The sequence below is a fragment of the Camarhynchus parvulus genome, chromosome 1 (genome assembly GCF_901933205.1).
Source record: "Camarhynchus parvulus chromosome 1, STF_HiC, whole genome shotgun sequence".
NCBI classification, from domain to species: Eukaryota; Metazoa; Chordata; class Aves; order Passeriformes; family Thraupidae; genus Camarhynchus; species Camarhynchus parvulus.
Window position 1 is genome coordinate 4,459,032 of NC_044571.1, and position 27,828 is coordinate 4,486,859.

The 27,828-nt window shown below is 41.6% G+C and overlaps 2 protein-coding genes across 2 annotated transcripts in view; both read left to right on the plus strand.

Annotated features, from left to right (window-relative positions):
* Positions 1 to 9,774, plus strand: part of BACE2 (beta-secretase 2) — a 59,360-nt gene extending 49,586 nt beyond the window's left edge. Inside the window, exon 9 of the mRNA XM_030971217.1 lies at positions 3,463 to 9,774. Within this exon, the coding sequence (XP_030827077.1) occupies positions 3,463 to 3,716 (254 nt within the window). The 3' untranslated portion in view covers positions 3,717 to 9,774. The remainder of the gene's footprint in view (positions 1 to 3,462) is intronic.
* A 6,551-nt stretch (positions 9,775 to 16,325) lies between these two features.
* Positions 16,326 to 27,721, plus strand: FAM3B (FAM3 metabolism regulating signaling molecule B). Its single transcript, XM_030954919.1, has 8 exons — positions 16,326 to 16,524; positions 20,956 to 21,093; positions 21,841 to 21,964; positions 22,660 to 22,718; positions 24,192 to 24,242; positions 24,928 to 25,015; positions 25,740 to 25,872; positions 27,621 to 27,721. The coding sequence occupies exons 1-8, from the start codon at positions 16,326 to 16,328 to the stop codon at positions 27,708 to 27,710; spliced, it is 882 nt and encodes a 293-aa protein (XP_030810779.1). The 3' UTR covers positions 27,711 to 27,721.
* The last annotated feature ends 107 nt before the right edge of the window (positions 27,722 to 27,828 follow it).

Genomic DNA, 27,828 nt, shown 5'->3' on the forward strand with positions numbered 1-27,828 from the left:
CACAGCAATGAAACAGGGTCCCCATCCTCGGGGTTTTACAAGGCCTGGCATAAACCTTGGGTAAATCTGCAGCAGAACTGATCTATTGATGCTGACACTCCTGCTCTGAGTAGGATCCTGGTCTAGGTGACTTCCAGGAGCCCCTTTCAAGCTGTACTTCACAATTCTATTATGAATTTTATCTAATTCCAGATTTACTGCTTTTGTAACCACCCAAGTGGGTGAGCTAGCATGTGTTGAGTACTACACAAATGTTAGAAAATAGCATTTTTCCAGAGGCGCCTTTTTTGTCAGGAAATTATCAACAATGAAGAAAATCTCATTTATTCAAGGTTATACAAGTACTGTAGTTAGGTACTACCAAATATTCTAAAATGATACATTAAAATCCTCTAATTCAGTTAATGTGAAATATGCTGAGTGTGTGACTGTTAGTTTATGTTAAGGGTTTCTTTGAACAATTTAGGCAAATTTCCTCTCAATTTCCCTGGGGGTGGAAGAGTGTGAGGGAAAACTTTTTTCCCTTTTGGAGGGAAGAAAGCAGAGGCTGTGCTGCTATCAAGCATTCTCAAAATGCAGTTTAAAATGTCAGCCACTATGGCAACAGTTTTGCGTTGTCTTCTTTAATAGGAGTAATTATTGTGCTGGAGCCAAATAATGAGTAATTAGAGACTGTTTATTTTCAAATTTATTTCCAAGGTGGAAAATTGTACTGCTTTTTCTTCCCCCCCCACCACCACTTCTTCAAAATACAACTAAGCCATGATATTTAGGACTTGCATTTGAAATTGGTGTTACATGTGGTTGAGTTTGGTGTTGCTGCAGAACTTCATAGAGACAAACCAATGGTGTGAGGGGGTGAGATGTCCAGAAGAAATAATTGCATAAGAAGTAATTGCAAAGTGCAGTCCTGGGGCTCTGGACAAAAAGGATTTCTTCCACAGACCTTCTAGGCAGAATTTTCACCAACTAATGAGTTTGGGGAGTGGGTGTTTGGTTATTCACCAGTGCCAGGGTCCTCGTGGGTGCAGCCTCGGGTGCCCCCAGTTTGCTCTCACAGCATATTCCTGCTCAAGGAGCCTTCCCACACTTAGGGGTGGAGAAAGGGCTGGTTCAGATGAGTGATTCCACAGAAAATTCCTTGTTTGGGCATTTTGTTTGTTGTGAAGGATGGTGTCCCATCTGATCTGTGAGTTGCAGCCTCCCATTCCCTCCACCAACACGAACGGGGCTGTGAGGGACAGGAGTGAGGGTGCAGGATTGCCCCTTTCAACACCAGCCCACAATTGAATTGAATTAAATCTAACAAAACCTAAATCTTAAAATAATGCAAGGTCTTGTGAGGCCAGGCACTGAATGACAACCAAAATCTATGCAGCTAAAGCAACCAACTTATTCTGCGTTTTTTTAAAGACCTGAAGAACCTTAAAGGTCACCTTTGCAAAATCCAGGCTCCCTTCTTCCTTCCAAGGGGGTAGTTTATGGTAATCTCTTTAAATGTGATTTCAGCAGTTGTGACTAAGATATGTGAAAATAAGAGATGCAGTTTTTAGTAGTGGGATCACTTCCAATCAGGCAAGAGTGTGCCTGTATGTAAAATGTGTGAGAAATAGGACGGTTAAAACTGGGGCCCTCATGAAAAAATATTCAGATGTGTCATGGAAGTGGCTGGCTAGAGAAGTGAATTATGACTGCTTCTTGCCTTAACTTTGTCATCATTTTTAAAGTTGCTGGGTTAGTTCTCCTGGTCCAGCACCGTTGCTCCTTCATGTCCCTGTTCCTCACTCCTGACACTGACCTTCCTCTCCTCCACTCCCCTTCTGTGGACATCTGTCACCCAGCTCTCCTGCCTCACCTCCCCTTCCTTCTGGGTTTTCATCCACAAAAAGGTCTGTGCTGCTTTCCACAATGCGCCTTGTGTTTAGGGTGAAGTCCTTTCAGGTGTCTGTGAAGCTGATGAACGTTTCTGCTCCTCCCTAAGACAGTAAACACAAAAGAGCGAAGATTCACCTGAGCAGATGTTCCAGTTGTTGGAAATGCCAGAAACAAGAAAAAACTGCCCAGGCTGTGCCCTAAAGCAGGGTGGATGTTGTAGGATATTTAAAAGGATATTTTTGAATGATTAGTGCAGAGGTAAAAAAGTGATCAAGTGGTTTGGGCTTTGACTGATTGAAATGTCTGTCCTCTCCTAGACAGCCTGTGGAGATGAAGGAGTCACAGTCTCCTTATGCTTCAGAGTAACTTTTTATAAACATGGGATTTTTGTGTTTTGTCTTGGTTTGAACAGACACATGTCTGCTAAGGAAGGCAGGAGCCTCCCCTGAAATGGAGAATGTAAACCCCCTCCCTCTGAATTATTATGATTTTGAAATTAAGGGGCTCTCAGGCAAAAATATGGGAATAGGAATAACAGTTCTTTATTAGGAAAATTAAAATTCAAATGCAACAGTACAAACAAAACAAAAAAAAACACTGCCAGAGTCAGAGCATGCCCTGCCCCCTGTGTGTCAGGGGGTGGCACAGCCCCATCCCATGGGGGCTCAGCCCTCCTGCAGTGCCAGCTGTGCTGCTGCTGCAGCAGGGATCCTGCACAAGGGGGGAGTTTTCCTCTGCAGCTCCAGGTTGAGGGGGCTCCCTCTGGCAATGCAGGGCAGCAGAAAGCTGCTCCTCTGGCAATGCAGGGGGCAAAGGCTGCTGTGCTGTGCCAGGCTCAGATTGGATCCAGGTAGGAATGCTTGGCTCCTCCCCTGGGCGCAGCATCTCCCCATGGGATGCTGGAATTGGATCAGCCCTGCAGGGACACTCAGTGGCCATGGACAGCAGAGATCTCCTGGAGGGAGGGTTGGCTGTGGGAGAGATAAAGAAAAAACTGCCCCATGAACAGCAGAGAACTGCCCCAGCTCTGACAGATGGGGATAGAACACACAGCCCTATTTCCAACCTAAGACACATTTTAATTGCAATGAGAAATGTGGTAAAATGTGATGGTGTTCACAGGGGTTTCAGGTTGAGGGAAGAGACGAGGATCTGACTCCCATGTTTCAGAAGGCTGATTTATTATTTTATGATATATATTACATTAAAACTATACTAAAATAGAAGAAAGGATTTCCTCAGAAGGCTAGCTAAGAATAGAATAGAAATAATGATAACAAAAGCTTGTGTCTCAGACAGAGTCCAAGCCAGCTGACTGTGATTGGCCATTAATTACAAACAACCAACATGAGACCAATCACAGATGCACCTGTTGCATTCCACAGCAGCAGATAACCAATGTTTACATTTTGTTCCTGAGGCCTCTCAGCTTCTCAGGAGGAAAACTCCTAAGGAAAGGATTTTCCATAAAAGATGTCTGCGACAGTAAAACACGAATGTGCTGAGATGTGTGATGACAGAGGGATGTACAAGTACTTTTTAACTGATGTTTGCAGACCTGATCCTTTCCTTTCTGTGGCTCCCCAGAAGCTGACGGCACGCCCGTCTCTGAGATCGAGGGCCCTTTCACCACGGCAGACGTGGCCAGCAACTGCGTCTCCAGCGTTTCCTTCCACGAGCCCGTGCTCTGGATCGCCTCCTACGCCCTGATGAGCCTGTGTGGGATCATCCTGCTGGTGCTGATCGTGCTGCTGCTCATCCCACCCCGCTGCCAGCACCGCTACACCGACAACGACGTGGTCAACGACGAGTCCTCCCTCGTGCGCCACCGCTGGAAGTGAGAGGCTGGATCCCAAGAACAGACTTAAAAACGGGACCAAGGAAAAGAGCTCTGCCAAGGGGAAGAAGCCAATGCCTCCTCAGTCCCTTCTACGTTCCTAGAAAACGCTGTTGAAATTCCCACCAAATCCCCTGCATCGTGACTTTTATAGCTTTATTTTCTAACACCGGTTCTGAACCAAAGCACTGTTAACCACCTCTGAAGTGCTACGGTACTGGATTTGCTACTGCAGTACAAGGAGCCTTTATGCTCTCTACAGTACCTTCTTAAAAAAAAAATGGAAAAAAGTTTAAAAAAAAACATAAAAAGCCACACCATGATGTTCTTTCACTGTCTGAACGAAATTGTCCATCTCTCTTTCATAAAAAAAAAGGAACTGTCAGTATTTTCTAACTAATCGAGCCCTGACTGTAGAAAAAGAGAAAAAAAAATAATCTTTCTTATTAATTGCATTAAATGAATACTGCTTTCTGTTTACATCAGTTTATTTTGAAACTGTGCTTATGGTTTGGGGGAGGGAGAAAAGTCAGACTTAAGCAGCAGAGAAAAAGCAAGGGAGATCAAGAAGAAATGTTGGTTTGTGGTTTCTTTCCCTCAAGATCACTGCTGCCACTCGAGAGGGTCACCCTCCCTGAGAGCTGTCACAAAATATAGTCCGAGGTGGTGAAAACTGGGAAACAAACTTGTTCAGCCTTAGAGTAAAACAAGACTACCTCTCTTAATTTACAAGGATGCTACCACTGGTGAGTGTGTGGAATAGAACTGGTCTTGAAGCACAAAAGATGCTCCATACAACCAAATAGAACTACTTGGCTTTGAATTTTTTGGGATTTTATAAAAATCAATACTTCATGACTTTCCACTTTGGTGCACCAAAAAAAAAAAAAGAAACCTTTCAGTTTCCCCCTCTTGTGTGGGGTTTTTGTTGTTGGTTTTTTCTGAGTTTGATCTTTAGAAAAGGCTGATCTGCATATGTATGGACAGACAAGACAGCAAGGTCTGTGTTCTGCTGTAGAGAGAGTGTAACAGAAAGAAAACAAAATAAGAATGACAACTTTTTGGTTTGTTTTAATTTGGCTGAGCTCATCAACCTAGAAATTCAAAGGAGAAGCACCTGTCTTTATGGACAGGCTGTGAAGTGAAAGTCTTTATGCTGGCTTGTTTTTCAGCTTGAGGTGTTCAGTTTGGCGTCAATCAAATTAAAACTCTGTGTGTGTGTCCTGCCTGGCTGAAAACAAACTCGTGGTGGGACTGGAAACAATAGTGGGAGAGAGCAGGAGAGGGTGTGTTTGACCAGGCTTCCATTCTGCAAGTGCAGATCATCATGCTGAGGTCAGAGTGAGGTGTTTTCTTTGCAGATAGGACAATTTTTCTTTTCTCTAGTTGCAGGCTTCTCTGTAACACTGGCCTAAGTGTTTGGATTGGAAAGAGTGCGAGGCTGAGGATTTTTTTTTATACATTTAAAAAAAAGGAAAAAATACTAGTTTTCGTTTTGATAGCAGAGCAGTTTGCATATCTGTATGGGAAATGAGGAAATAAAAAAAAAACAGCTTAGCTCTGAATTTCTCAATCCCTTGCCTAGACAAGTTTCTGCCCAAAATCCCTTCATATAGCTCTGTGATTCACACTGCCTCTGCATCTGACTCTGCATGGAATAAGGAAAGATTTATCTTTTTTTTTTTCAGGAATGGTGCATTTACAGAGGTGCACGTCATGTGTGTGAAAATAAAACACTGTGGGTTTGTTTTTTAACTAACTTATGTCTTTCATGTCATAACTGGAAGTGCCTGTGGATTTCTTTTCAATTCTTGCACTTTCAGATTGCTTGGCTCAGTAGAGTAAAATAATTGATGCTGTGATCCAATGTCTGAAAATGATTTCTTGTGGAATTTGAAGTTGGAAACAGGAAGGAATTTTGAGCTTGTCTCCTTCTTCCTCTGCCTCTTAGTTTCTAAGAGGAGAGAAATTGTGAATTACATGAAATAAGCCATAGAGCTTAACTGTTTTCTCAGTGTTCTATTTTCCATATCTCTTTATTAATATCTTTTAATTAAGACTTCCACGTCGTCCTCCTGGCTTTGGTTTTACACGTAACAACTTCAGAGTTGTATTCCTCCTTTTTCTACAGTATGGCAATAGAAGTTATGCTTCTGTCACTTGTTTCAAACAGAAACACTGCATGGATTTTGGATGGATAGTGTTAAACAATAAACCCTCTTTCAATTCAGAAAGTGAAAACAACTTGTATGCTCTTAAAAAGTTTCATCATTGCTCCCTTCACCTCAGAACCTCCCATGTCCTCACCACAAAGAGTTTTAGGAAGGAATTTATGGGGAAAGGTTCTGAGTAGGCTTTTTAAAGAGATTTTCTTCTGAGTTGGTGAACAAAGTCTTCTTAGTGCACTGGATTTCATATAAAAGATTTAAGTATTACTCTTTCCCTTTGAATGTCCTTGGTCAAGATATTTTAAGGGAAACACTTGAATTAAGAGGAGCAATAACCAAGTAGAAATACTGATATATTCTCGAGTTTTCCTGGCATTCCTTCACACTAAAAACATGGCTTGTAGTAAAAATGCTGTGAATGACACCTGCGAGCAGCACAAACTTCATCTGGGCTTGTAAATTGATAGTTACAGTGGCAGGAATTCAGGTGAGCATTGCTTTGTTGCTCTGGCAACAAGGAGAGCAGTGGAAACCCTTGAGGGTTCATTTTGAGCCTACAACACGTTAAGAAAAATAATGCTCTCGAGCAGTTTTGTATGGAAGATGAAACACAATGATAGACTACACTGTAACCAAGTGTAGTCACTTGGTTACTCATAGTGATCTCTTTCCCTGATATATTTCAAACTATATATATGTTTGTGAGATATATTATGCTCCTTTTAACCAACTTCAGGTGTAAGAATAAACCACACCGTAAGAAAAAAAAATAAAGGGGGGAAGAGGAAAAAAAAAAAAAACAGTGCATTGAATAAAGATGATAGAGAAAAAATATCCTTTATTATGAAAGACAGGATGCTCCAAATCACAGCGCTCCAAACCATCCCTTGTAAGAAACATCAATATTTCTTGCTGACCCAGCTCTCCCCTGATGGGAATGTAACACCACGTCCCAGGAAAGTGTCAGAAAGCTGCACTCCCCTGGCTGCAGCCTCCTCGCAGGTAATTGGAAACCATCGGTGCCATCGCCAGGGATTGGAGGGGGTGTGGTTGGAATTCCAGTGGTTAAACCCGAGCCCAGCCCTGGGAATAGGTTAATTCTATCCCGCTGCCTTCGCAAGTTTTAGAAATATTGTCGTGGGTTTTTTGGAGCAATTTAAATGCTAAGGGAAACCTATGAAGCATTTTAATAAGGCTTTTGTTCAGGTGCTGTGAAAGCAGTTAGGTGGAGGGGATTGTTCTGTTTTTAAGGTGAAGGATTGTGTTTAGGATGTACATTTTGAATCAACCTAAATGCAGTGTATCAAGGGGTTTTGGTATCTCCTGTTGTCAACAGCTGTAAAATTCATCAGCAAAAATCAACCTGCTCCAGTTCCTTGCTGTGTATTGGCTGCCTTTGTCTTACTGAGGGATGAGCCATTTGTCTACCCAAGCTTTTCCTTTTAAATATTAAAAGGTTTGTGAGAGTTGCATAGCACTGCACATTGCCAGAGAGAGAAAGAGAGATCCTTAAATTTTCCAATATTAAAAAATGATTGTGCTGGCTGGAAGTTTTTTTGATTTCCATAGGGGTTTCCAACAACTGGGCTGGTGTTGGCTGTCATATCCTCATCTCAGACACAAACAGAAACAGCAATATCAGTGATGTAATGAAAGGTGTTGGTACAGTGACCTATGGAGGTGCAATTAAAAGGAATTACAGAAAGAAAAATAAATAGGATGCCTTTAGCTTTATTAAAAATTGCAAGAGCATAACAGATTGATCCTTTTCAGAAGAGGCAGTACTTTTTACCAAGACATTAATTCCTGTCAAACTTGACTGTCTGATTGATAAATTGTTCATTTCTGGCTGCTGTTGAGAGAAGTGAAGACAGGTTGGTAACAGGATAGGAGCAATCTCCTGAGCCAGTTAGATTTGCTGGTTTTTGAGGCTTAATTAGGTGCTAATCCAGGCTTGGCAGTTATCCAGCATCCTGGCTATGGGAATTATTCCCTCTCTTTGGGAATGCTAGCAGAAATACTTGCCTTCAGCCAAACCCCTGGGTGAGGTGGATCCAAAACACAAAAGCCACAGAGAGACAGCAACTGCTGTAGGTGCAACATCCCACAGTCCCCATTTCCTTTGGCAAGGCTCCACCTGCCTGAATATTTTGGAAACCAGCACTCCAAGGTGCCTTTTGGTGCTCCTGGGAATTATCCCCTCCCAGGTGAACACAGGACACAACCATCTTTAGGTAGGATCATTTCCCAGCTGCTAAATATTCCCCTCTCCATGTAACTCAGTGCTGTTTCTCACCCCAGCAGTGGCATTTGGAAGTAGCAGGACAGGAGATCATAAAACATGCTGATATCAATGACTGTGCAGTGGTAATACAAAAATGGTTTGTATCTGCCTGGATCTTTGTGGTTCCCAGTCTTTGAAATACTGGGAATTTTAGATTAGACCGTGAAGACACACACAGAATTTCTTTTGAGCTAGGCAAAAAGAAAAACACAAAAGGTAATTTTTAGAATTTAAAAAGAAGTAGCCCCCAATAAGTGTTCTCTTCCTTTTTTTCCTTTTTTTAATAACAATCACTTAAACATATTTTAGCATAGTTGCTGTCCTACTAATTTGCTGGTTGTAAATCTGATTTTTCTGATTTGTCTTCTAGGCCATTCATCCCTTTTCATTTCCCCCCCGCCAAAAAAGTTGCTAAAAGATTAAGGTCTCCATTTTCCAATTTTAGCTTTCTATCAAAAGATACGTTTTTCTTGTTTACCATTCACAGACCTGTTTTAAAGTAGTCCCTTAAAAATTAACTGTAGGCTGAAAATACATGCAGTGCTGTTAGGAGAAGAATTGGAGCCAGAACTTTACCTGTGCCAATGGTCCCTGAATTTTACTGTGTGCCAAGAGCTCCTTTGTGCATTTGATTATGTTCCCTGGACTTCTTTCACATCCCACTTGGAAATATGCCCTGGTCTTGTATATTCTCCTTTCTCTCCATCCTCAGGAAGAGCAGAGGTGGAGAGCAGAACTACAATGAGCTGTGAGAGCTCCATCCATGACATTTTTTTGTCCTAAAAACTCCAGCTGAGCAACTGAGTTTGCTCTGATTTTACAGCAATGTGTATTTAGGCAAAACACTTGAATAAAGGACATTGTTTGTAACAATCCTCTCATCCTGTCCCGCTCTGATGAGGGAAATTTTCACAGGGCCAAGTCAAACCTGCAAAGGACGTGTTTATTCCTGTGTTTTCAGAGAGGGATTATAGAGCTGAATGTTTAAATGGCTGTATTTGCAGCATGGTTGTCCTTTGGAAAATTCTGTGGTAAAAAAAAACAGAGTTGAGAATGTTTAGAGGTAATAAAAACGACAGCTAACAATTTCTTGATAGCACAAAGGCGTGGATTACTACAATATGTGCTGGAAAAATTGCTTTGGTGACCAATACTCTATGTGTGCATAAAGTACACAAAGTTCAGTGTTTAAGACTTACCTGAAAACAGGCAGTTCACATTTTTTATTGCAAATTTTATATGGAGATGCACAGATCTTTTAAGGCTTTTAACACTATAATAGCTGTTATGTTATTCAGGAAGTGTGGAAAGGATTTCACCTTTAAGGTCAACTTACAGAGGCATTTCATCACCTGTTGTTTTGTTTTGTTTTTATTAGACAATGTTTTTAACACTGACTGAAAAGAAAATGGGATCAAACTTTGGAACAAAGGGGCATGGTCTTTCTAATTCAATCTTCAGGTTATGTTAGGATCTCTATCCCACTTACTGTCAAGCCTCATTACTCAATTTTCCAAAAATTGATACTTTGTACTTTCAGGTCTTGCCATTTTCAGATAAACACTATGTAAAAGAATCAGATTTTATGCTGCGTAAAATAAATGATTAATTCTTTCAACCTATCCTGTGTGTCTTTTAAAATCCTGTTAAGAAGAACTTCCAAGCTGATAAATTAGATCCATCTGAATTCCTCCTGTGACTCTCAATTCCAGCTTCTGGCTGTGTAGATCCCATCTGACCCTGGCAGGAGGGGGAGGCAGCCAAGTTTAGCTCCGAGGTGATTTTTTTCCCTGTTTATTCCCGAATTACAGATATTCCTGCTTCAACTTTTCATTTCAGTACGGGGCAGAACCGAGCAGAGAAAGCGTGAAGCTGAGAAGGTGGAGCTGCTGATGGTTTAGGGTCAGACTTAGGGCTGGTCCTGCCCTGGGGTGCGGATGGGGAAGGAACACAAATCCCTGTCCCTGTCCCCAATCCCTGCTCCGCGCTCTTTCCTCACCAGGTGGAGCCCAAGCGGCGTTTTCCAACTCTTGGAAACCTGATACCTCAGGTTTGAGCTTTTCTATTTTCAGATTCTGTTCCGCTTTAGTGTGTGGGTCTGAGCTTCATATTACGGGATGATGAGCTCTGTGCACAGAGCAGGGAGACAAAACAATTCCTGCTCCAGCTGGGCACCAAGGACAAATGACCCAAATCTCAGCCCAGGAGCACAAACCCCGTGGGCTGGAGAGAGAAAAACAAGCAGGGTGGGACTGCCTGGGCTAAAGCTGGAATGGGACAATGAACTGCAAGGTGCAAATGGAGCAGAACTGATCCCAGGGACAGACCCCGTGCCCGGCCGTGCATTTTGGGGCCATTTTGGTTCATCTTGGGTGCAGCCCTGGCTGGGCTCTGGTGCTGCCCAAGGTGCATCCATGGAGGAGATGCTTTGAATAAATCCCTGCTTTATTCTTTAGCTCTGTCCAGCCTCTGCTCTGGGGCAGCCTGCACAAGGCATCAAGCCCTTTCAGCACTTTCTGGTTTTTTGGTTTTTTTTGTCTGAATTCCCTTAAAAGTTCCTTTCATTTCCTTTTTTGAATATCCAACCTCAAAGATACTCATCTTAGGGTCTTCTGATTGTTTATCATCTCCCTCTTCCCTCCACCTAAACATCTCTTTACAAAGTCCGTTATTTTAATCCCTGAGCTTTCTAAAGGCAGCGCGGTGTATTTATTGTGAATGTTGTAAATTTAGGGCATTAGTCAAGTAACACGGAGTGGCACCAACTGTTTAATATTTTTCCTTCAAAGTTGGCAGGTTTTGCTTATTTCTGTCCTGATATTCAGTGAAGCCTCTCCCTTACTGCCACAGAAGTTGTGGATGCTGCATCCCTGTAAGTGTTCAGGTGTTGGATGGGGCTCTGAGCAACCTGTTCTAGAGAAAATTGTCCCTGCCTACGTCAGAACTGGATGATCTTTAAGGTCCCATCCAAACCATTCCATGATCCCATTGTTACACAGTTCTGCTCACAACTTTTCATTCTTTTTCTTGTGCTTAAACTTCTCTTAGGCTTTTGAAATTACCATCATCTTCAGAGTGCCCTCGGACTTCAGGCTCATTGAATCCAAAACTACAAAACTGTTATTTCACATTTCCTTTGTGTCACAGACATATTTTATGAAAAATGCTTGTGCTAGGATTTTTCTCCTGAGAAGCTGAGAGGTCTCAGAAATGAAATGTAAACAATAATTTATCTGCTGCTGTGGAATGCAACAGGTGGATCTGTGATTGGTCTCATGTGGTTGTTTCTAATTAATGGCCAATCACAGTCCAGCTGTCTCAGACTCTCTGGTCAGTCACAAGATTTTATTATCATTCCTTTCCTTCCTTTCTAGCCTTTTGATGAAATCCTTACTTTTATTCTTTTAGTATAGTTTTAATATATAATTTTCTTTTAATATAATATATATCATAAAATAATAAATCAGCCTTCTAAAACATGGAGTCGAGGTTCTCATCTTTTCCCTCATCCTGGGGCCCATGTGAACACCCCCACACTCTTGCTCATCTCTGCCCATGAAAACCAGCTTGTTTAGACAAAACAGCTTTTAAGTTTGTGTGTGAAACACAAAAGCAAGAATTTGTTGCAAGAATACAGCTTTTTTTTTTTGATAATGACAGTGGAGTGTACACGAATACGGGAAGGTTGGCCATGCAAGCGCTCTGTGTAATTTCCAGTACAATGTGTAATTCTGATGGCCACTTAAACAGTAAACATTTACTATTCTCCCCTTTCTCCACCAAAACAAACTCTTTAAAAATGAATAGCTTGTGGTTTCTTTGGTTTTTTTTTTTCCTTGTAGAGACTGACAAGTACCACTTGCCTACACCTTGACTCATCATCTGTTTTGCTAGGGAATTCAATAGCTTTCCCCAAGAAATACAGGTTATTGCAAAGAATACAGGGATCTCTGCTGCCAGTGCCTACACAAATATTAGAGTATTGATTTTTACAGCTGTTAGCTAGATGAGACTGCTTTCTATGAATAAACAAGGTATTGTGTTTCTTCAAATTCTTTTCATGCACCCAGAATTGTTCTGAAGTACTATGAGTAAGAATACTATTTACTTTTCCCTTGAGTGCTTTTTAATTGTAAATTTAACATTACTTTCAGCTTTCTGCATTCTTACTGAATTAGATTCTTTTTATCGTTGGACAGCTTGAACATTGTCTAGGCTGGTGGTTTATACTGATTTTTAACTGCTGATTTATTTTTGACTCCTAATGTGTCCATCTTCTATCTGGATCAAGTGCAATTAAATATATTCTCCATATGTTTCTCTGGATTAACAAAGCAGAAGAAAAACACACAAATTAGCCCCACCTTTGTTGCTCAGCAGGCCAGAAATGCCCCAGACTCACAAACTTTACAGGTTTTCCAACTTATCAGCTGAAAGTAATCAATGCTTGCTTTTTGCCCTTTGTTAAATGATCCAGTTTTGCTTATCTTGGGGAAGGTGACTTTAATCCTTTATATCCTCAAAAGAAGTATCAAAAAGTTCTCATCTTAAGTATTTTCTCCTGGGTTTCATAAAAACAGTGAAGGTATTAAAAAAAAGGGGGAGGGAGGGTAAAAATCTCAAAGAAACAAACAAAAACCAGAAAAAAAAACCAAACAAAAATCAACAGTGATTTCATTATAATAGACATTTACATCTCTATTTCTCTATGTTCCCCTTCATGTCACCAGCACACAGGATGCTGAGTTATGGCACAGGCACATGGTGAATTATGGGTGAGTTAAATTATGGCACAGGCACGTGGTGAATTATGGGTGAGTTAAATAACTGCTTTTCCATACTGCTGCCCCTGTTGTCCACGTGTGTGTTCTTGTCTGCCCCGAGTCTTAGGTAAAATTAGACACCAGTTGCACATTTTATGTAGGAAGTCTATTTTCTTAGTTATTCTGAGCTCTACAAGCAAAGATTTAATCCAATGTTCTCTCCCTGCCTTGCTAACTCTGCTTCCCTTTTAAATCATTAAATTCTTTGAACTTGTCCTGGCAGGAAAAACCACTGCTGGCCATTTGTGGGCAAGCAGAAAACACAAATTAAATTCTTACAAGGGCTGGAATGACACTTGTGCTCATTTGTTAGTCAAGTGAGGTGGATGCAGAAAATCTCTCTGTTGGTGCCATGGTTCAAAGGGCAAGCAGGAACTTGCTGGTGTAGTTTATCTGGGTTAGACCATAAACCTCCTCTGCTGACAGGGTTTTGTGGTGATAAGACAAGAGTAAGACCCTGTAGATGCATTCAACTGCTCCATTCAGTGTCATTTGTTTCCTGAGTAGATTTCCTGTCCCGCTTATCACCAAAGGGTCTTACAGCCTCACAGGAATTGAGAGTGCAATTAATATTTTGTAAGTTTTTCCTCTAAGATTTCAAATTACAGAATGAATGTCTGCAGGATGAAATCAGAAATGAACCTTCAGAAGGGTTTTGCACCCCACATCTTTGATTAATCACTAAAGAAAGAAGTGTAGCTTGGTTTTTTGGTTTTTTTTTTTTTTTTGCAGATACAAAAGAGATTCCTGAAGTAAAACATTTTAGAGTTTCCTCTTCCTTAGCCACTTAAAATCCCCGCAGCCACTGGGTCCCTGGGATTTGGCAAGCCAGCAAACCAGGATTTGGAGCAAATGCCGGGGTGTAGTTCCATGTAGTTAAGGCAGCAATGAAAAGGAAACCTCTACACTTTTCTTGTGGGAAAAAGCAGGCAAAATTTCTTTTTTTCCTATACCCACTGATGGCCAGTGAAGTGGGTTTTTCACTGTATTGAGGTGGTGGCGAAGTTCCTAAGGGCTTAAAATTTTTCCCTATGGAATCTGTGACCCACCACTACTCATACAATAAATTTATTTCAAAATTAAATTATCCCCACTCCTAGTTAATATTCCTTGCTTTAATAAAAATAGATGAATTTTTCATTTGGTTACCATACATTGTTTTGGGTTTAGAGCTGGATTATTTTTACTTTAAGGGCTAGAAGTGCAGTCTTCAACAGTTTCAATCATTTATTAACAGAGGCATCATTTTCTGATGCGCCAGCTTGCAGGTTAACACTTCCTGCAGAAGTAATTGCATATGTTAAAAAGTATGTCAGCCTAATGTTGTCCTTAACTTCCTCTTGCCATCTCATAACTCTTTTTACTTTCTGTCCAATGCTTCTCATTGCTAAGTTTATTTGTCCCACGTTGACTCTTTAATTATTTACACACCCAGGTTTTGTGGGACGTTGCTTTTTCCTTTGCAAGCTCCAGTACATTTGAAAATAACCTGCAGCAATTACTCCCTTAGGTTTTACCTGCAATTTACAGGATATTATAATATACCACTCGCAGACAAGGACAAGAAACACCTGTCCTCCAGGGACTGCAAACATTTACAGCTTTCAGCAGTGCCGTGGGAGGAATGCAAAAGCCCCACTCTGGCTGCAGTTCCTATATGAGCCCTCCTGCAGGATTTTATTCATCTGTTTGCTGAGCTAAACGTCATTCCTGAGCATCACTAGAGGCAGAGGGAACAAAAGAGCTCAGTGGAAACTAAATCTGAGAGGTTTTAAGGGCAGCTGCAGAACCACAGAATAGCTTGAGTGGTTTTCTGTGGAAACCCGGTGCCCAGGGGAGCTCTGACTTTGACCCTCATCCATGGAGAAAGTTTCCCAGACTTCAAGATAGACCAGAATCCACAAAAGTGTGAAATAGATGATAGAGAGCAGTGCAGGTGTATCACTGGGTGAGAAATTGAGGTTTTGGGGTTTTTAGTATGTTGTGGATGGAAGCAAGATGGAGGGCATAGGGTGTTGTCCTGGGTTTGTTCTTCATGCTTCTTCTTCTTCCTTCTCCATGGGTTTGGGTAGCATTTTGTAATTGGGCAGAAAAGTCCCCATTGCAGCTCTTTGGGATCAGTTATTGGGTTAAAAGGGAAAATAATCCAGGTGTCAGTTCTTCATTGGGTAGTTCAGTCTTAAAAGACCTTGGAACAAGAGATTGTTGGCCATTTTGTGCCTTCTAATGAAAAGCTGCTGAACTCACAGCAGTGAGACTGTTTTACTGATAAGAAATAATAAACACCTGAGTCTGAACATGAATTACTGTCTCAAGTGCCTTCAACCCAGACCCAGAAAAACCCACAACTGGTACCCCCACAGTTCTCTAAATGAAAGTTGGTGACCCAGCTACCCCAGCAGGAAGGAAACCCTCAGGTGATGGTACATGACACCTGGTGCACAAGAAAAGATGAGCCAAGGGTGGGCTGGAGCTTGTGGTGGAAATTGTGTCATCTCAGAGCTGTGATGAGGGGTGGAAAAAGGAAGAGGGATCTCCAATGGAAAAAGCCCTGGGTTGGGTTCAACAGACTCAGAAATAACTGGTTCACCTGGAGAATGGATCCAAACTCAGAGAGTAGGTTTAGATTGGATATTAGGAAGAAATTCTTCCCTGTGAGGGTGGTGGCCTGAGTAACCTGATGTAGTGGGACATTCCCTGGCCATGGTAGTGGAGCTGGAAGCAGATGATCTGTAAGGACCCACACCAAAAAAGGAGGAGAAGGAGAAGGAAAAAATTGGAGAAAGGGAGAGAGAAAGAAGGAGAGAAAGAGAAAAAAAAGAGAGAGAGAGAGAGAGAGAGAGAGAGAGAAAGAAAGAAAGAGAGAAAGAAAGAAAAAAAGAGAAAAAAGAGAGAGAAGAGAGAGAGAAAGAGAGAGAGAGAAAGAGAGAGAGAGAAAGAGAGAGAGAGAGAGAGAAGAGAGAAAGAGAGAAAGAGAGAAAGAGAAAGAGAGAAAGAGAGAAAGAGAGAAAGAGAGAAAGAGAGAAAGAGAGAAAGAGAGAAAGAGAAAAGAGAGAAAGAGAGAAAGAAGAAAGAAAAAGAAAGAAAGAAAGAAAGAAAGAAAGAAAGAAAGAAAGAAAGAAAGAAAGAAAGAGAAAAAGGGGAAAGGGGAAAGAGGAGAGGAGAGGAGAAGAAAAGAAAAGAAAAGAAAAAAAGAAAAGAAAAGAAAAGAAAAAGAAAAGAAAAAAAAAAAAAAAGAAAAGAAAAGAAAAGAAAAGAAAAGAAAAGAAAAGAAAAGAAAAGAAAAGAAAAGAAAAGAAAAAGAAAAAAGAAAAGAAAAAGAAGGAAATGAGTGGCACATGTGCTCTCCTGTCCCACGGGCCAGCTGGGTGTTCTCTGTGGAGAATAATTTAAAGTTGTTTAACGGGGCGGTGCGGCGCTTACAGGCGGCCGCTCCCCTTCCCGCTGTCTTCCCGGTGCTGGCAGAAGACTGCGAGAGGGACGGGGGAGGAGGAGGAGGAGGAGGAGGCGGTGGGATAATGAAGCTGACCCGGCACTGTGAGTAAGATGCGCCCCGGAGCCGCTCCGGGCGGGATGAGACCCCCATGGCCAAGGGGAAGGGGCGAGAGGGCTGATGCCGGCTCCAAACCCAGCTCTTAGTCTGGAATAAGTCATGCTCGAGTCTTAAATATATTCTCTTTTCTTAGTTTTTTTCCTGTGTTCAAGCCCAGCGGCGTGCAGATGGGTGTGTATTAGCGAGGTGTGGCTGCGCGGGGGTTTGGAATCAGCTAAACACGGAATAACCCAGCACTGGGCTTACATTTAGTGATTTAGTTGTTGCCAAGAGGCACCTGAGGGTCAAGGGAAATTGGGAGCTGATGAAAGGTGGAAATGCTGACACAGGACCCGGGGAAGGGCAGGGAGCTCTCTCGAGGGAGAGGAGATAGTAGGACAGGGAGATATTGGGAGAGGAGATATTAGGATTTTAGGGAAGGGCTTTTCACCCAGAGGGTGGTCAGGCACTGAACAGCTCCCCAGGGAAAAGGGGAGCACTGAACTTGACAGAGCTCAGGAAGGGTTTGGACAATGGAGTGGGATTGTTGGGGTTGGACTGGATGATGCTTGTGGGTCCCTTTAAACTCGGGATATTCTGTGATTCTGTCATCTTTTCCTTAAGCTCTGCTGTTTTACATGTCCTGCCACACCTCCATCCTGAGTGTCCTTCCTCCTGGCTTCTCTCTGCCCCCTCCTCTGCCTGGCGCTGTGAGTATTGTGAGTGTCCCTGCCTCATGGCAGTGACAAGATGTAACTCTCGGGGAGCTCCTCCGTGGCAGAAATGGAGTGAGGGAGGCACAGCAACACCTCTGCGGCTCAGTGTCCCCATGTCGCTCCTTGGTGCTGAGCAACCACAGCCTCCAATATCAACAGGAGCACAGTCTGACTTTCCTGCACGTAGGCTGCACTTTGTGCTTTATTGTGCTTTATTGTGCTCTTGATTATCTTAACTTTGTCTGAGTTTATGGCTTCACTGTTAACTGTGTAGAGGTTTGCACAGTGGAGAAACTCAAAAATGAATGTATGTGTGCAGGATAAATAACCTCAGTAAACCTAAGAGAGCCAGCTGGACCCAGCAGTGCGGGTCAGTGAGATCTCTTGATGCCTTCTGAATCCCAGAAAGCAAAATCAAAAGTTGGTTGGCAGTGAAAATATTCTGTGAGTTTTGAGAACCAGGTACAAACTATGCAGGAGAGTTGGGAAATATATTGAGCCTTAAAAGGCATATTTCAAAAAACATTTAAGAAGCTTGGTTCTAAATAAAATACAGAACATATTATGGGTTCACAGAACTATTTAGGTCGGGAAAAACCTCCAAGATTATGAAGTCCAGCCTTTGATCACCACTCTGTGAAATAGAGAGTAGCACTGAGTGCCACACCCAGTTGTTTCTTTCACTCCTCCAGGGATGGGCACTGCAAACCTCCCTGGGCAGCTCCTTCCAAGGCCTTATAACCTTTATAATGAAAAAATTCCTGCTGCTGTCCCAGCTGAGCCTGCCCTGGCCCAGCCTGAGGCCGTTCCCTCTGCTCCTGTCCCTGTTCCCTGGGAGCAGAGCCCGACCCCCCCGGCTGTGCCCTCCTGGCAGGGACTTGTGCAGAGCCACAAGGGCCCCTGAGCCTCCTTTGCTCCAGCCTCAGCCCCTTCCCAGCTCCCTCAGCCCCTCCTGGGGCTCCAGCCCCTTCCCAGCTCCGTTCTGGCACACTCCAGCCCCTCAATGCCTTTGTTGTGGTGAGGAGCCCAGAACTGGACACAGGACTCGAGGTGTGGCCTCACCAGTGGCCAGTACAGGTGGGTCCTGCACCTTCCACGAATGCCTGACCAAGGCCTCAGCCCATCGATCCAGCCTGTCCAGATCCCTCTGCAGAGCCTTCCTGCCCTCCAGCACATCAACACTCCCACCCAACCTCGCGTTGTCTGCAAACTGAGTGTGCAGTTGATCCCTCGATCCCCTCACCCAGATCATCAACAAAGATATTGAACCTGACCAGCCCCAAAATTGATCCTGAGGGACACCACTCATCACTGGGTGTGGCACCATCCCCCAACACCCTCTGAGCAGACAATTCTTAACCCAGGGAAGATGCACCTGTCCCAGCCTGGGCTGCAGCTTTTCCAGCAGTGTGCTGTGGGACATGGGGGTCAAAGGCTTCGCTGAAGTCCCAGCACACAACATCCACAGCCTTCCCCACATCCCCCAAGGGGGTCACCTGGTCATAAAAGGAGATCAGGTTGGTCAGGCAGGACCTGCCTTTCCTAAACCCTTGCTGATCCCTTGGTTATCATGTTTGTGCCACGTGATCCCACTCAGGATGATCTGTTCCATGATTTCCACCAGGGAACAACATCAGGCATAACAGCAGTTAGACATTGTACTTTCTCTTCTATTTAGATAAAATGCTGCACTCTTGAGCCTGTTTTGCAACAGAGTTGCTTATAATAATGATGAAAAAATAGTGCAAATACATTGTAAAGGTAAACCTGCCAAGCTAACTGCAGAATGAGCAAAACAAAACCTGACTGGTGCTCTCACAGATCTTTGCCATGCACCACACCCAATCCTCTCCCCAAAAATAGTCACTGAAATCTCTCAATAAAATTGTCATTTTCACTTCATTCTTCTGGGGTTTTGTCTTTGAAACTTGTGACTTGGCCTCCTTTATGAATTAAATATATTTTGTGCATAAATCTGGTAAATTTTTTTGATATTGAAAAAGAACCAAGGCTGGTGTCATTCTGCTTGGTTCCAGCAGCTTCGTGATTTGTGCATGTGGACTTTGTCAGTGTTTGTGTTTACATCACTGCTCAAATGAAGTGTCAGAGTAATTTCAGTATTATTTTAGTGTGGGTTTGCACCACTACTCATGGTGGAGTGAGAGATTTCTCATGAGTAATACGTAGGGAAATTTATAATAGCTGAAGATCCATTACATTACTAACTCAAACTTAATCCTTTGATGAAAACACAGCAAGTTTTCACAATATTTTCCCTGCAGTCACACAAATGTTTCTGCAATGTTTCATTGGGCTTTTTATTTTTAAAGCTGGGAGAATGCAGGAATTAGCACATGGAGAAATATAAAGAGGGAATAGCTAGAGAGGAAAAAAATCAGTCTTTATGGTAGATTATCAACAGAACCTGTGTGCATAAAGTCTGCTCTTATAGAAAAAAAAATCAAAGTTCCTTCTGGCATGAATAACCAGAGTAACAGAATTTTTCAGAATTTGGATGCAGACCAATTGGGCAGAATTCACAGGAGTGCTAGAACTTGCAAAACAGGACTTGAGGAGGACAAGTGAAAAATTTGGCCTTATTCTAGAGAAAGGGTAGGGCAGAAATCTTAATGTTTATAAAAGGCAGTTCAAAGAAGGAAAGGAGAGAATTATCTTATGAGTGTAAACAGTTATAAGGAATATTCAGACTGGATAAGACAACATATTTTCTAGAGAGCTGGCAAAGTAAACACACTGCATAGTTTTGGACATTGGTCCTGTTGAACTCAGTTTTCAGGACTACAAAATGAATAATTTTCACTTCAACAGACCCTTGTTTTCAAGGATGGTTCTTTGCAGATCAGGAAGTGACTCATGCCTCTAAAACAACCTGTTCCACGGCTGCAGTGTGATATTTCCTAGTTTAGCATCATAAATTAGGTGGTGTGTTTCATGAGGAAAGCCACCAGCACTTCTGGTGTTGAGGAAAAGCAGATATTCAGTAAGAGGAGGAAGCCTTTCACAACAAGGGTGCTAAAACACTGGCACAGGTTATCCAGGGAGGAGGTGCCTGCCCCATCCCTGGAAAAACCCAAGGTCAGGCTGGACAGGGCTCTGAGCAGCCTGATGTAGTTGAAGAATTCCCTGCTCATTGAAAGGAGATTAGATTAATTAATGAGATTGAGGGTCCCTTCCAACCCAGATTATTCTGTGATTCTGTGAATGCAGTGAGAGCTCATTGTATGAAAGGGATTGTTTGGGCCATGCTGGTTTTACCCAGCATGTTAAAAACATGGATGTAGGAAATTCCCTGCTTGGTCAACCATTCCTGGAGTGTTTGCATGTCTCAAAAAATCAATAGTAACTGCAAAACACCTCTGTAGTAGTAGTACTTACTTTTCAGGGTCAAAATCCTACTAGGATTGAGCTAAACTTTGTGTTTCTTTGAGGTATTATGGATGTGGATTGAAGAGAGTGATTGGGGGAATTTTCTGCTTGAAGATCAAGTTTTAGAAACAAAAGGCATTGTCCTTGGAGACAGGAATGCACCAAATACTCTATTGCCACATCTCTGAAGGCTGTGGTCAGCACAGTGAATCAAACCAGCCAGTTTGGGTAGCAGTGCCAGAAAAAATAACAAGATTTTTTTGTGTTGCTATGAAAACATTTTTATGTTTTTTGTTGGGTGGGTTTTTTTCCTTTTTATTTTCCCCTTCACAGTTGTTCTGAGATTATTTGGATTCCTGTTGACATCCTTGGCTGCTTGGTATTTGGGATACTTTGTTGCTGCTCATGTACCCCGAAATACAGTGTCTATGGCTGCACTTCAAGAGATTGGAAAGAAACCAGTGTTGAGGGGTATGCAGTTGTATTTATTTCCTTTTTTTTCTTTCTTATACTGTATCTGATATTGTGTATTTATGTGCTAAATAATAAATGGCTTGTTAGCCAAGAAATCATTTGGTATGTGCTATTATAAGAATGAAGTTGACTGTAAAGTTAATTAAAACAAAGTTAAACCTTTTCTTAGACACTGTTTTTGAAGAAACACAAGGTCAGCCTATTTTTGCAAATGTACAAAGGTAATTATTTCAACACTGATGTAAGAACAACTAATTTATTTGTGGGCCAAAGAGTGCAAAGCTGCAGCTTTGCTTCTATTACACGTAATTTATATTTATGATAAACAGCTGAACGACTAACTAAACTTTGTGAGTAAATCTCATTATTTTTTAGCTCTACTCTGACCAAGTGGTTTAATGTGTATATTTTTGTCATTCTATGACTAAGTTATTGTGTGAACAGAGGGCTTAAAATAAGAATGATAACTATCCACTTCAAGCTGTTGGTAGGAAACCTTCATCCTGGCAGCCCTTGTTTCCTGTTATGTGCAATTGCAGATAATAATTACCTTATTTTCAATTATACCTCTTTGGAAATCAGTGATAACTTCCAGCCCAAACCAACCTGGGATGAATTTGCCACAATTCCAGGATTCTGTGCTCAGATGTTTCAGTTCAGCACGTTGGCTTTAGGGGGCTCATCCCATGTTGAAATTGTTCATGCAGCATCCAATAAAACATTTTTTCCTCTTTGCTGTTGCAGCCCCAGCCCCCAAAAGGCAGAAGTGTGGCCTCTGGGCTCCCTGCCCACCCGGGAACTTCGCCTATCGCATCCTCAGTGGTGGTGGCAAACGGAGGAGGCCTAAAATTTGTTTTGAGGATGAGGAGTGAGTACCATTCTAACTTTACACCTAAGCAAGTGCTTTGAACTGTGAGCAAAGGTGTTTGGGTTTGGTTCAGTAGCAGCAATTGAGCTCCTACCAGGGGCTCCCATTCTGGTGGAAAACTTCAGAATTTATCTGACAGTATTTAACTCTTCTTCTGTCTTTGTTTTTTTTTAAACCTAATCTCCAGTGATTTTCTTTGTTCTTCTATATAAGCTGCAGACAACTGTTAGTTTTCAGCAGGATTTTTAATTTTCATGGTGCAGGATAGTAGATTTACAGAATGCTGACTGCTCAGCACCTTCTGAAAGTCAGATTCTTTCACAGCTTTTCAAACTGGACAGGTGAAATAACTTCAAAACCTTGCAGTGACCTTTCCAGGAGACATAATCCACAGAGAGTACAGTCACAAAACCACCTCATCTTGTTTGTTTTGGGTTTTTTTCCTCCTTTATCTTCCTGGCTGAAAATGTATGAAATATTTTCTTCATCTGGCTCATTTTGAAAGAGTCATTGTTGAAGGAAACTGACAGATACACTGCGCAAGATTTTCAAGCTCTTGTTCACAATAGAGTTTTGATTTAAATAACTGATGAAAACATAAGTATCAGGAAATTACTTAGCACTGGTAAACATAACTTTGCAACAGAGTGCTGGACAGGTGTCTTTTACTGATATTGTATTTATTTCAATTCCAGGTTTATAAATGAAAGGAATTATGAAGATAAAAGTGGCATAATCATTGCCATTGTGAATTGTAAGTAAGAGAGAAAAATGTTAGAGAGACACATACTTTTGTACTGCAATAAATTACCAGTGTTCTTGGGGGGATTGGATATTTTGTTTTGTGGGGTTTTTTACCAGCTAGTATGGAAGGGAAAGGAAAATACTGCAAACTTGATTCACATTAATGTAAGAAAAACAAATCTGTGTGACAAAAACAATCTTCTGGGTAAACAAAAGAAACATGTTCATAATCAATAGAGGAAAATAGAATAGCAAATGTGCACAAAGATGTGGTGTATTTTGTTAGACAAAAGACTTGTAGCACAGCAAGAATATCTGTGATCTCCAGCAGTAGGACTCAGCTTTCAGCTTCAATCCTTGATAAATTATATCTGCTGTTCACTGATAAGGGGGAGGCAGGAACTGAGAGCTGCAGCTCTGCCTCAAGGTGTAGCCATGGTACAAGTTCTTTTTCCAGACTTATTCAGGATGCAGAAAGACAAACTCAAATTTTAATTAATATTAAACTGCCATTTGCTTATAGTCAAAGCCAATGGAAGCAGCAGGTGTGCTTTATTCTAGGTTTGGAGGCACCTAACTCCTAAATTTTCATTTAGATGAACGGGAAGGGTGAAGAAGTGCAGTGTATTCAATAATGGGTCCAGAAAAAAAATGAATGCCTAAATCTTGTGGAAGAGGGGATAAAAATGGAGTTCACAGGAACAGTCAAGCTGGCTTTGATCACAAAACACTTATATTTTAATTTTTTTTGTCTCACTATTGCTAAGCAAGATCTTGACTTTGTCTAAACTTGTATGATTTTGCTGAGGATTAAATTAACCACTGACAAGAATCTGTTCCAAATTTTTCCCCAGTTAACTACTACCTTTTTTTCCAACAATCATAAAATCTTTCCTGGGTATAAAATACAAAAATTAGTTTAAAATTAAAGTAAGAGGATAAATAGTAATCTTGAATGCACAAGGAAGATGGTGGCAAATAGGAGCAGGCAAATCTGTCTCTTATCCTGCACCAGTCTGTAGCAAAACATATTTTTTTACATGTCTACTAATTAGATCAGGCAAGATGACTGTTCTTAATAAGTGCCTTATGGATGAAAGGTTAAACATCTCAAACACTGCACAGAATAGAATTAAGTTCATTCAAAAAGTCTTAGGCTTAACCAATTTTCCTGTCTATGGCTGTGATTTAGTATAGAATATTTAGATTTAAAAACATGGAAGCACACACCAGAAAATGATATTTTTTTAAATAAGAAATAATAAAATTTTTTGTCACATTTGATGATTCGGAGACTACATGAAACAAAATATTCTCCCCAAATCTTAAACTTGTTATTTCATATTTCTTCCAATTTAAGAACCTAAACAAAAGAAGCCAAATAATACTCTAAATTAGGGATGCCTAGCTTTAGCTGAAAATTCTGTTTGCCTATTGAATAAAATAATATTTGCTCATATTTAGGGTTTTTTTTTAATTACAGATAAAACAGGAAAACTCGTGTCAAGAAATTTTTTTGAAATGTGGGCAAGAGGTAAGGACAGAATCCAACAGAGCTTTTGTTAGTGTTTCTGCATTAAGAAAAGACAGATTCATGTAATTATCCTCCTCTTTCCTGATTGACTTTGTATTCTCAACAGGAATCAGCTAGAAACAAACAGCGGCTGTGTTCATAAAATATGTTCTGGCCAGATAGGATGACAAATTTTGCCTGAAAAGCTGAATTTCTCCTGTTGGTTGAGATAGTTAATGATCTTTTTTGTTAAATTATCTTGTTCTTTTCCCCTTTTTTGTTTTGTCTTTTTCTTTGGTCTCAATTATTTCAGTTGGTAGGAATAGCACTTAACCAGACATGACATCCAGATACTTCACTCAGCAAAATTCCTTTTCCTGCCATATCTTGTTCTATTTTAGTTATAAAATAATCATAGGAAATTTGCTTATCTGTCTCTTAACATCCTTCCACATAGCTGGAAAGATTATCTTCTTTAAGAATAGCTTTTAACACATTTTCTATACTTTGAATGGCAAATTTCCTTACCTATTAGTGAGGAGAACCAGAATGCTCTGAGGCACCAGAAGGTGATTCCCTGATTCCATAAAAATGCTCGTGACTGTGGGTGCATGAGTAGGAATGTGATGTGTGTGCCAGGAATAACCAGCTGTGTTATTCTGGTTATTCTGTTATTCTAGTCATATGTGTTATTATGACTCCACAGACCACTCAAGGGAGATGATGGATTTCATCAGGAAAGCACCAGAAGGGACCCTCCTTCTGATGGCCACTCACGATGATGGCAGCAGCAGGTAGGAGGTTATGGAGCCTGAGGGGCAGAGAGGTGAAAAGCTGGAAAATTCATGTTGGGAATTGGTCTAAAGGAATGGTAAATTCCATTCTACACTCAGAGTTGTTCTCTGAATTCTTGTCTAAAAGTTCTAATTCCATGTCTTTTCCATGATTGCACACACATATCTGTGTGTTGGTGCTCCCTAGGATGGGCAGATATTATGTTGTTTAAAAGCACCCCAAAGGGCATTGCTGTTACCTCTGGGTCACAACCTTCTTTACTCTGAAATGTTATTTATCCACACCTCCAATCATGATGTCTCTATTTTCATTCCTTCTACCATCATAATCTGATTTTTCAGGTGCTTTTGAATCTTTGGGAGAATTTAGCTGAGTTCATAATATGGTATTATTCAGGAAAATGCTTAATCCGTGTTTGACACTCTTGTCCTTATTTAGGAAGGACTGAAGCACCAGACAGTATCTGATATACATTTTCCTTTCTGCTATGCTGTTACAAACAGGTTGTATTAACATCAGTCAGTTACTGAGAAGGAAAAAAATTTATAAATTCAATTCTCTCTGTGAATTCAATGTCATGCTGCTACCACAGAACTATTTAAATCTCATTTTTGCTTCTGCAGGCTTAATGCTGAATGTAAAGCATGAATCAGCCATTATATTTTTCATCATTTTTCACATCCTGAATTTTTAACATCCATTTTTTTTACCATGTTTTCCTAGGTTGAATGATGACGCCAAAAAATTAGTAGAAGAACTGGGAAGTAAAGAAATAAAGAATATAAAGTTCAGATCAAGTTGGGTTTTTATAGCTGCCAAAGGCTTCAAGCTGCCAGATAATATCCAAAAAGAAAAGGTCAGATTTGTTTCATTTTCACTTTCTATTTGTCTGTATACCAAAACCAAAAGCTTTGGGAATAACTTGCCCACAGTTTGCAGGAGGACTAAAGATACTGTTTTTCACAGAGATTCCTGTTTGCATCTGTGCCCTTGTTATGTTCAGTTTCTGTAAGCCCAGTGGTGCTCATCATGTGACTGAGGCAGACAGAAATGAGAAAATCCAAAACAGAGTTCAGGTCCTTTGATGATGCTGTGTCACTGTCATATTTTCTGACAAATCCCTTCGCCAGGATTTCTTCTCCTGGGAAACTGAGAAGCCTCCAAGAAAAATGAAAATAATATTATCTCGTTTGCTTCTCCTGTGTTTTGCTGCTTTGGAATGTGGTTGGAGATTGTTTATCCAACATGTGAATTGTTTTTACTTAAGAACCAATCACGGTCCAGCTGTGTTGGGACTGAGAGAGTCACAGGTTTTTCATTAGCATCTTGTTAAGCCTTCTGTCTGTATCCTTTCTCTATTCTTTAGTATAGTTTTAGTATAGCATTCTTTAATATAATATAAGTACATAAAATAATAAATTAGCCTTCTAAGAACAGGGAGTCAGATTCTCAATTCCTTCTTCGTCCCGGGGACCCCGAAAATACCACAATGCTGGTTCCCTCCACAGCCATGTCAAAGTTCCACAGTGGGGCTCTTTTCCCAGAATATCACTGGATCACAGAATGGTCAGGCTGGAAGGGACCACAGAGGGTCCCTGGTGCCACCTCCCTGCTCCAGCAGGGCCATCCCAGAGCACAGGGCACAGGGCTGGGTCCAAATGGCTCTGGAATGTCCCCAGGAGGAGCCCCCAGAGCCCCTCTGGTCTCTGCTCAGGTCTGGGCACTGCCCAGGGCACAAGTTGTGCCTCCTGTGCAGGGGAATTGCTGGGCTCAGGCCCTGCCCGTGGCTCTGGGGCCATTGCTGGGCCTGGAGCAGAGCCTGGGCCTGCTCTGGCCTCTGCACACAGGGACAGACACAGGGACAGACACAGGGACAGCCAGGGACAGACACAGGGACAGCCACAGGGATAGCCAGGGACAGCCACAGGGACAGACCCAGGGCCAGGCAGGGCTGAGGCCCCTCTCTCTCCCTGGGCTCCTCTCCAGGCTGAGCAGCCCCAGCTCCCTCAGCCTTTCCTGGGCACGGAGCTGCTCCAGGCCCTTGCTCAGCTCCAGGAGCTCCTGGCCCTGCTGTGCTGAGGAGCCAGAGCTGGACACAGCAGCCAGAGGTGCCCCCAGGGTGGGCACAGGGGCAGGGGCAGCCCTGACCTGCTGGCAATGCCCATCCCAGTGACCCCAGGACACCACTGGCTTCTTTGGTCTCTGCTGGTCGGGGACAGCTCATTGTCCCCAGGTCCTTCTCCACAGAGCTTTTCCCCAGCAGGTCACTCCCAGCTTGTGTTGCTGCAGAATATTTTTGCAATGTTCTTCACATTTCAGAGCTTCTGCTGGACAAAGATAATCAGTTTAGTGTATATCATGATAGCCATCTGTGAAATAAATAAAGCACTCTGTGTAAGAGAGAAACTGGCAGAATCTTCACCCATTATGTTAAGCAAGATGTGCAACATTCTCCTCAGCTTCCCAATCCTCCTTCATTATCCCTCCTCTTGTATAAGGTTTGACAAACTGGTATATAAATAGAAAAAGCTAGATACTTATTTATTATTTATTATTTATTTATTTATTTATTTATTTATTTATTTATTTATTTTATTGTTACAGATAAACCACTGTGACCAGACAAAGAACAGATACAAAGGCTGGCCAGCTGAAATCCAAATAGAGGGCTGTATTCCAAGAAACCTGATCTGAACAAATGCATACCTCATTAATAAAGACAATTCTATATTTTTATACCTATTACTGTAATGAATTGCCTCCAGAACTCAATAAGCATATGAACACCAATTGTACAACAAGTCAAATGCAC